Below are 10,194 nucleotides of genomic sequence, written 5' to 3'. Positions count from 1 at the left end.
TTGTACAGCAACATCTGGAGGTCGGATGTTGCCTGCCCCTCTCTTTCAGTGTGTCTAGTTGGAGAGGGTGCTAGTGGCACATTGCTTGATGCTGAATTGTTATTATATTTCCTCTTAGCTCCTCTTTCTCACCAGCAGTTGTGGTGGGAAGCTAGGCTCTACAAATGACACAGCACATCCCCTAATAGTTGACTGGACCACAGTGGCGCTGGAGTTGGGGAAGGCAAAGCAGCCCATCAATATAGTAGGTGTTAGTGTGCTTAAATCCCGTACCTGGTCTCTGAAATTAGAGCTTTCTGCACATGACCGTAAGCAATCATTGCAGAACTACAAGTCCCAGCGTTCTTTGAGGTCACAGGCAGGATGGAATGAGTTATTAAGGACAGTGAAGCCGGCTTTTAATGTTTGCAATATAGGTATGCACTCTACAAGGCCCAAGTCACACAAAACAGCCAGCCATCGCGTGGCTTGGATTTCTAACTGCCACAGCGTGGCTACTTAATTTGCATCAAGCGCAGCCGATAGCCAAGAGCAGAGACGGCTGTTGCCTGTGGATCTTCTGAAATTCAGTTCTGCCTGCTTCATTTGAGTTGGGTTTTCTCACCACTGTAGACTTGCAATGGTGAAGCCATTTTTTGTTGTTGTTGTTTTTAAAGTTCCTGGACAGCAGCAGCCTTGAGTAAAAGATACGAAACCAACCTTCAAAGCGCAATTTAGGCACAAACGTGATACATAACGCAGCTCCCTTCGCAGGCACAGCGGCTTCTGGCTAGGGGTCCTGCCCCCAAATCAATAGGAATTGAGTGCGGGTGTCATCTTTTCCACCTCGAGAAATGCCTATTCTTCAAAAAAGCCCCTTCTCTTTCTTCATGTTGAGTTGCTTCCAAGTAGGCAGAGCAGCAAACTCTTCCCTGGGGATCCCAAAGACTTGGAGGAAGTCTTGCGCTGACAGGAAATTCTGTTGATGAGGGGGGAAAGACCACAGTAACTAGATGAGTAAATGAAAGTTAGGAATTGAGCAGTGAGTACACACAATGAGGCCCCACTGTAGGTCACGTTAGCACAAGAGACTCCAAGGAAGTAAGTTAATTGTGATGGATTGCTTTTGGCCGTAGTCTTCATACATACCAGCTGAGGTGGAAAACCTACTTCTGAATGTGAACGTCAGACTGCAGGTGCTTCGGGTGAGGAGATTGAATGCTCCTCTTTAGCAAATGAATGAGGTAGATTTACTTATAGATATTCCCACACATAGAATTTTATTATTTATTTATCAACCATGCAATTCATGTGAATGGTCATTTTACGGAGTACAACGATAGGCCCCTGCCCCAACCAGCTTACAATCTAAAACTAAACACGGGAAATGGAGGGGAATGGTTTAACAGGCCGAGGAGTTACAGTCGGGCATAAGAAAATAGCCCATCAGGGAGAAGGCTAAAGGGAGACTCCTTCCCCCTGACGTGCTGGTTTTCTGTGCGAAGGGGGTTTTATTTTTTTGTTTCGTTTTATATGAAGACACATTTAGTCCTGCAAGTCCCTATCTGCAGTCTGAAGCGGTACAGTTGAGAAACAAGTTTGCCTCTCCATCTTCTATTTGTGAGAGTGGGTCTAACTTCAGCTCTACTGGAGTCCGGCCGTGTTACAAGCCTTAAGCGATTTTGCCAAGTATAGCCCATGTCATTTGAAGCCTGCCTGTGCACTGGGAACTTACCTTTTATTTTTTATTTCCCCCACAAATTTTTTATTAATTTTCCAAATTTATAACATAAAAATAAACAAACAAACAAAACATAAATCCTAACTATAATAATTCCACTTTTGTTAACGTTGTTAGGTGACCTCCTCGAATCCCCCTGGCTGAGTTTTCCAAAACTAATTTTTCATAAAATTTACTTAATCAATTAACATCTTTCTTTCTTTTCATTTTAACTTTAGATATGTTATTCTATAACTTCACATATTTAAATCCTAAGCCAATCTGGTACTTGCAACTATTTCTATTTAAATTATCTTAGCATATTTAGCTAAATAGTCTTTACATTTCATCCATTCCTCTGGGAACTTACCCTTTAAAGCTTAAGACAATGAATTCTGCCCCCAATTCCAAAATGTATGTTTGTGTGGTACAATCATTGGTAGCCCTAGCAGGATGCATGTATGAATGAAATTTCCAGCCTACTATTCCCAGCACTGTTTCCCAACCTGTGGATCGTAGAGTTTTAGTGCTCTGGGGTTTTTTTCTGTTGGAAGGCTCCAGTAAGGAGGGCAGGCATATTTGCTCACACTGTTGCTGCCTGCCAGCCACTTCCTTTATAAAAAAACACCAGGGAAGAAAGGAAGGAGCAGCAGCGGGGGGCTTAAGCCTTGCTGCTTACCGTATTTTTCGCTCCATAAGACGCATTTTCCCCCTCCTAAAATGTAAGGGGAAATGTGTGTGCGTCTTATGGAGCAAATGCAGGGGGGAGGCAGGCAGGAAAACCCCCCGCGGCTCTTGCAGGCTTTTCCCCAGGAGGGAGAAGGGACTGATGCGGCCAGTCAGTCTCTTCTCCTCCTCGTAGAAAAGCCCACAGAGCCGTGTGCTCCTTAAAGGGTGCGCGGCTCCTGTAGGCTTTTGCGGGAGATGGGGGAATTCCCCCACCTCCTGCAAAAGCCGTGCACTCTTTAAAGGGTGAGCGGCTTCTGCTGGCTTTTCTACAAGGGGGGGGGTGGAATTCTGAAAACTAGGTGCGCCCCATGGCCTTATGGAGCGAAAAATACGGTAAGTAGTTCAGAACAGAAGGAGCTTGAGGCTAAAGGGTCTAGATGGGTGAAAGCCTAGCAACCCACAGGAATGCCATCATGAGTTCCATGATGGAAGAAAACTGGGATATAAATGCAAGGAAACAAATAAACAACTTGCCTCCTTCTTAGCAGGATCCACGTCTTCTGGTAGCTCATCCTGGCTGGACAGCAGGACTTCTAGAGGGTAGGTAGGGCAGTTGCTGCTGTTGAAGGTCCCAGGCCTTGGAGTGAGGGATGCGCCATTCAGATCCTGAGCAGAAAAGGGGCAGGTTTTTAAAACGCCATCTGTAGAAGCAGACCCTATACAGTGGTACCTTGGAAGGCAAACGAAATCTATTCCAGAAGTCCGTTCAACTTCCAAAACGTTCGGAAATCAAGGCGCGGCTTCCGATTGCCTGCAGGAAGCTTCTGCAGCCAATCAGAAGCAGCGGTGGACGTTCAGGTTCCAAAGAACGTTCACAGACTGGAACATTCACTTCCAGGTTTGGGAGCCAAAACGTTCGACTCGCAAGGCGTTCGGGAGCCAAGGTACGACTGTACAGGCTTCTTATATACAGAGATTTAATAAATAAATAGAGGCATTTAGTTAATAAATAAATTCTATGCTTATGAGGAAGCAAAACTGAAAGCACTTTAAAGACTAGGAACTTATTTGACCCCAGAGAAATCCACCTCCTGTGTTTTTGTGCGATTCACTGCACGGGAGAGGATGAGTAACTCGGCTGTTTCTCTCTGGATTTGAGGGGAGAATGAATGGAAGGAGTAGTGAATCTTGCAGACACACAGTGGGCAGGGTCCTCTGTGGGTGGGAATATTGGGCTTGGGAGAACCCTTCAATTATTTAATAAATTTCTCATCCTCTGGTCATGGCACACTACTTTAGAAAGCCACCAGGGTACCAAAAGCAAATAAAGGCCACAGGCATGGGTTTTCCTTGCCTCAGCCATGATGTTGCTGGAGGTGCAGTAGGAGAAGGCAGAACTTTAGCTCAATTTTGACTGTGTCCAACAGAGAACTCATACTTTGCATGCAGAAAGTCCCAGGTAATAATTTGTGTTTCCTAACCAACAGACAATGTGAAATACTCTCTTCCTGAGACACTAGTTGTAGCCAGTGCTAGTCTTACCCAGAGTAGTTCCATTGAAATTAACCAACAAGGCTAACTTGGGCACATTAAGTTCAGTGGGTCTACTCTAAGTAAAACCTAGCTGGCTGCAACCTAGATAGAACTTAGCTGGCTGCAACCTGTTTGCCTAGATAGAAGGTTCATGTGCAGAGTAGAAGTCGCTGACTTTTTCACAGCTGGGATGTTGTCTGCTGTGGAAAGATAAGTGTCTGTTGCCCCACCCACTTTTTCTTCATGATTTCCTACCCATGAAATAGATAATGCAGGGTTAGATTGGACAAACAACATGATCTGGTAGTTTTCTAGCTGCTTATGCACCCAGATTTCTCCCCCTACTTAGCCACTGACATCGTTTCTCACTGGGGAAACCAAAGCGTCAACTTACAGCCGTGATTCTGACAATGTTGTTGGCATCTCCCAGTTCCTTCTTCAGCTGCTCATATGTCTTTCCTTCCTGCAAGGGTTCAAAAAAACCACTTATCTGTAAGAGGGTTATGGCACCATAGCACCTTCTTGTGCTAGAAACAGGGTTTTACTCCCAAGCATTTCTCCCCGAGACCTGTTCTGAATCAAGTTGCAACCAATCAGAACTAAGATGACCTGCGTGCATAAGACCAAAGTCTTTATCATGAATTCAGTAGAACCTAAGCCAGAGCAGGCATGGTTAAGACTGCAGAGTCAATGCATTGATCTTCCACATCTATAGTCTGGATATTCTCAAAGGAGCTCAGGGTGTTATGCGTGAGGTTTAGCTGACACGCAGTATCCCAGTAGTTCAGATGTATCTGATAATCAACAGTGTACAAATTGAATGCCTGCCAAAATCAAAACAATAAAACGATCCCCCAAAGTAGCTTGCAAAACACTTGGATTTTTAATGTTACAGGAAAATTTCACAATCAAAATTTATATGAGAAATTCCACATTCAGAAACTTAATTGACAAAACTGGACATACATTCAGATTTCAAATATTTGTCAGTATTTGTTTCAGCAAATGACCCAACTTATATCTGTTTTATTTATTTCAAAAAGTGTGTGCCACTCTCTGTCAATTTGGCACATGGGCTGAAATTCAACACCACACTGTCAATCATTTTGTCCCCACAAGCCTTTCAGTTTCCAGACACTGTTCTGGGGGTTCTCCTGACAGCCTCAGAGCCCATTTCAGGGGGTGCATTTTTTGGGGGGGAGAAGCCCTATTGTGCAAGTGGAAGTTGTTGCACAGGCCTCCGCTGACCAAACTCATATGTTGAATTCCACTTGTGGGAGAAATCACCCCCAGATCTCTAGAAAACAAAAGTGATTTGGTTCAGGCATGGTTTCCACTTACACTCCACCGATATGGGTCCCAAGCCAGGAACCAGCCTGTGAAGTTGGGCGGTTCAAAACCTTGCTTGATTATGAAGATGGGGGTGTCGGTCTCCCTCCCGCTGGGATGGGTCTGCAGGTATTCCTGAGCCATCGTCACTGCCTCCTTCCTCTCTGTCTCGTTGGCTTCTTTGCCAATCCATAGGAAAATCTGGGGAAAGAGAAGAGCGGTGATTCAGAAGTTGCTCCATTGGACAACAGGGAGCATTAGAGCGGGGGAACCTGCGATTCTCCAGATGTTGTTGGGCCGCAACTCTTGACAGTTGACCATTGGCCCTTCTGGCTGGGACAGATGGGAATTAGAGTCCAATGACAGCCACCCCTGGAGTCAGAACTAGGAAGCTTTTCTGAAACCAGACTGTAGTGATTTATCGGCAAAAGTTGATGCAATTGTGCAGGACAACATGATATCTGTCCTGATCATAGTAGTGTAGATAAAAGGAGCACACAGGGACTGAGCTCTGCCCCCATTCAGAGGTCTAGATTTAGTCTAAGGCAGGAGTCGGCAAACTTTTTCAGCAGGGGGCCGATCCACTGTCCCTCAGACCTTGTGGGGGGCCATTTTAATAATTTCAGTAGCAGTTTTAAGAATGGTGTAAAACCTATGAATGGACCAAGGGTTATTAAACTTGAACAAAACTAGCTGTGTAATGGCAGTGAACAAATAATATAGAATCTGTAATAAGGAATAGACAGGAAGTCTGGTTGACAGAAAAAAAACACATTTTTATTTTATGGTTTGAAGACTATTAGTTGATTCCTTTCTTTTTTGTTTGGTGGTGATGGAAATTTGTTTTCTTTTCTGTTTGGTGTGTTAAAGTGAATGATAACAATAAAATCATTAAAAGGGGGGGGGGATGAACAAATTCCTATGCCCCACAAATAACCCAGAGATGCATTTTAAATAAAAGCACACATTCTACTCATGTAAAAACACCAGGCAGGCCCCACAAATAACCCAGAGATGCATTTTAAATAAAAGGAAATATTCTACTCATGTAAAAACATGCTGATTTCTGGACCATCTGCGGGCCGGATTGAGAAGGCGATTGGGACTTAGGTTGCCTACCCCTGGTCTAAGGTCACCCATTGCTTGTAGTATACAGCTGCCCTGGGAGAAAACTAGGGAAACATTAGTTTGGTTTTGACTGTAGTTTGGCACACCAGTAAGGAAGCTAAACCAAGACAAATGACGGAAACTCCTGATTCCATCCTGATAAGCAGGTAAGTTAAGTGACTAAACCAGGGGTCTGCAACCTTTAAGACAAAAAGAGCCACTTGGACCCTTTTCCGAAGAAAAAAAAACTGAGAGCCACAAAACTCGTCATTATAAAAATAACTTTTTTGTCACTTTTTTATTATTTCTTTGTTTGACCCCTCAGAATTACTCCTCCTCATAGAAATAAACCTTAAATTAACAAGTTACCTTTTTGTGTGTGTGTGTGTTCTTCACCCCCCTTCAAAACAGTGACCAGCGTACATGCCCCCTTTCAATGCAGTGACCACCATACATGCCCCTTACAATGTAGTGGGCGGCGGGAAGGCGACGTCGGGATGGTGCGTGACTAACGCACGCACCGCCCCCATGCGAAGTCACAGCCAGTACAGCGCCCGGCACAGTGGGGCGTGTCGGGGAACACAATGCGCCTCCTCCCCTTGCTAGTATCCGCCCCGGAGCCGCAGCAAAGGTGTAAAAGAGCCACATGCGCCTCCGGAGCCGCGGGTTGCTGACCCCTGGACTAAACTATATAGTGGCATTATCCACAGACTGTGGCAGTCCAAAGGCTCCTTCAAACCCAGAACTCCTAACAGTGGGGCAGTTAGATGCTGAAGGGGAGCGAAGCAAGTGGGTCAGGAGCTGCATTCTATTGTCTCTCTCCATATCATCAGTGGCACTAAGGGAAAAGGACCAGTCCTGGCTATTGTGACTTATAACCATCAGCAGACATCCTTCATGAAGCTATTTTTGCATTTCTATAGTTCCTTTGCTAGTTCTAGAAACTTAATAGGCTCTTTTGTGTGTGTGTGTGGGGGGGTATTTTGGAGCTCATTTATTCTGCCTGAGAACCAAGCTTACTGCCTTTGCCTTCTGCTAAGCGGGTGGCGCTGTGGTCTAAACCACTGAGCCTAGGGCTTGCTGATCAGAAGGTCAGCAGTTCGAATCCCCGTGACGGGGTGAGCTCCCGCTGCTCAGTCCCAGCTCCTGCCAACCTAGCAGTTCAAAAGCACATCAAAGTGCAAGTAGATAAATAGGTACCGCTCCGGCGGGAAGGTAAACGGTGTTTCTGTGCGCTGCTCTGGTTTGCCAGAAGCGGATCAGTCATGCTGGCCACATGACCCAGAAAAACTGTCTGCAGACAAACGTTGGCTTCCTTAGCCAATAAAGCGAGATGAGCGCTGCAACCCCAGAGTCATTCGCGACTGGACTTAATTGTCAGGGGTCTTTTACCTTTACCTTTTTAAGCCTTTCCAAACTACAATAATTTTAAGGTACTGCAAGCCTCCAATGCTCCACGCTCCCTGCTCCGCAGAGTAATCATACCTTCAGGAGGCTGCCTTGTGCTCCTTAACACTCAAACAGAGTGGAAGAATTACAGGAAGTAGCCAAAGACCTTAAATCACACAGCTGCCATAGAATGAGAGGCTAAGAAATTCAGGACAGTACATCTCCTGCCCCAGCCCCACCTGGTCCCAGGTATCCAGCATCATCACATCACTTTCACTGAGGTCATCTTGGGTAAAGTCTGTGATCTCGATGGCTACAAAGCACCCGGTCTTGTTGGAGCATTCAAAGAGCCGTGGAGGGTGGTCAGAGACTTCCTCCTGCAGCCTGTAAGACAGAGACTCTTTGAGAAAGTCCTTTTTAGGTCTCACTTCCAATGTGCTTATAAGGATGTGGAGATGTGGACCAAGATCTGCTGGCCCCGTTATTAATCCCTTTATTTATTATTTTAGTTTTACTTGCTTCTCTGCTGCCCTTCAACATAGCATATTGCCAAGGTGACTTACGTCTGCCATTTACAATCAGTGCACAAACTTTATGATGCAAAAGTATTTCAGCATTGTAATAAAAAAATAATAGCAGTAAAAGTAATCACAACACAATAGTGTTAGTTTGTTTGTTTTAAAAAAAGCCTAATAAAAGCATATAGTGGTGCCTCGCAAGACGAAATTAATCCGTTCCGCAAGTCTCTTCGTCTAGCGGTTTTTTCGTCTTGTGAAGCAACCCTATTAGCGGCTTAGCGGTTTAGCGGCTATTAAAGGCTTAGCGGATTAGCGGCTAAAAGGCTATTAGCGGCTTAGCGGCTTAGAAAAGGGGGGGAGTGAAAAAAATTCGGAACACTCGCAAGACGTTTTCGTCTTGCAAAGCAAGCCCATAGGGAAAATCGTCTTGCGAAGCAGCTCAAAAACGGAAAACCCTTTCGTCTAGCGGGTTTTCCATCTTGCGAGGCATTCGTCTTGCGGGGCACCACTGTAATATATATAGAAGAAGAGGAGTTTGGATTTGATATCCCACTTTATCACTACCCGAAGGAGTCTCAAAGCGGCAAACGTTCTCCTTTCCCTTCCTCCCCCACAACAAACACTCTGTGAGGTAAGTGGGGCTGAGAGACTTCAGAGAAGTGTGACTAGCCCAAGGTCACCCAGCAGCTGCATGTGGAGGAGCGGAGACGCGAACCCGGTTCAGCAGATTATGAGTCTACCGCTCTTAACCACTACACCACACTGGCTTTAAAGCCTGGGTTGTTGAAAAGCTCTTGGAAGTAGGCGCTAGTTGAGTCTACCTCTAGATAATTCTTCATCTGTGATTCCTGCATTGCAGGGAATTTTGCTAGATGACGCTTTGGGGGTCCCTTCTAACTCTATGATTCTGGGATGCTAATGTTGGGGACAGAGGGTGCTTCCAGGTGGGTGTTTATTATGGGATCAATGCATGCGAGTTTCTCACAGCATCCCTATGATATCATTAGTATCAAAATACCAACCCATATCCTCCCTCTGCCCCATTTAATCCAGATTCACCCTTGTCAGGGAACTGACATCGGAGCAGAGGGGAGAGGCGGTACTTCCCGGTTCTGCAGAAGAAGGAACGAGTAAGGGTAGAGAGAGAACGTCATCTGGGGAAGAATGTCCAGGTGACACCAGGAAGAAGGGAGAGGGAGAAAGCATCTCGGAGGAGAGGCTCCGAGACCCTGACACTGAAGGCAGTGAAGAGAGTGGAGGGCCACCTCTGGGCACGCCCACTCTGCGCAGAAGGGTTTCGCGCAGAGAGGGGAGGCGGAGATTATCCGTCAAGGAGCTTCTATGCTGGAGGAAATTTAGAAGACACCCACTCACGGATTCGTCGAGCGACTGAGCAGCAGCAGCACCCAGGCTGCTCAGTCAGGGAAAGACACAACCCACCCCTAAGCCAGTGTTTTTCAACCACTGTTCCGCGGCACACTAGTGTGCCGCGAGATGTTGCCTGGTGCGCCGTGGGAAAAATTGAAAAATTCGAAAGATTTAAAAATAAAGTATTTTATAATTTTTCACATTTCTGTTTACTTACTATTTCATAATAAAGTAATTATAAAATACTTTCTTTGTGTTTATTTTATTCCTATTCAAGAGAATTACTTTATATATAGTCAATATAGGCACAGAGTTAATTTTTTTAACATTTTCTAATAGTGGTGTGCCTCGTGATTTTTTTTCATGAAACAAGTGTGCCTTTGCCCAAAAAAAGGTTGAAAAACACTGCCCTAAGCAGTTTGGAACCGCTTGAGGTTTACACACAAGCAACCCCAATTCCCGTGACAACCCTTACTGGGGGGAATCTGGTAAGTGATATTTGTGATATCCGAACACCTGCTTGCAATATTTAAGCCCCCTGCCTAGAAGCACCCAGATACGCAAGCAAGTACTAGAGTTTAG

The 10,194-nt window shown here is 45.3% G+C and overlaps 1 protein-coding gene across 2 annotated transcripts in view; it reads right to left on the bottom strand.

Annotated features, from left to right (window-relative positions):
• Positions 1 to 381: 381 nt before the first annotated feature.
• Positions 382 to 10,194, bottom strand: part of AVIL (advillin) — a 51,072-nt gene continuing 41,259 nt past the window's right edge. For both annotated transcript variants that reach the window (XM_082205593.1, XM_082205592.1), the window contains exons 16-20: positions 7,966 to 8,110; positions 5,243 to 5,431; positions 4,296 to 4,364; positions 2,903 to 3,034; positions 382 to 958 (exon numbers count right to left, since the gene is read on the bottom strand). In XM_082205593.1, coding sequence (XP_082061719.1) covers positions 845 to 958; positions 2,903 to 3,034; positions 4,296 to 4,364; positions 5,243 to 5,431; positions 7,966 to 8,110 — 649 coding nt within the window. In that variant the 3' untranslated portion in view covers positions 382 to 844. The remainder of the gene's footprint in view (positions 959 to 2,902; positions 3,035 to 4,295; positions 4,365 to 5,242; positions 5,432 to 7,965; positions 8,111 to 10,194) is intronic.

This window comes from Podarcis vaucheri (assembly GCF_965113315.1).
Source record: "Podarcis vaucheri genome assembly, chromosome: 2".
NCBI lineage: Eukaryota > Metazoa > Chordata > Lepidosauria > Squamata > Lacertidae > Podarcis > Podarcis vaucheri.
Note: the sequence above shows the minus strand (reverse complement) of the source record. Positions and strands in the feature narration are given on the sequence as shown.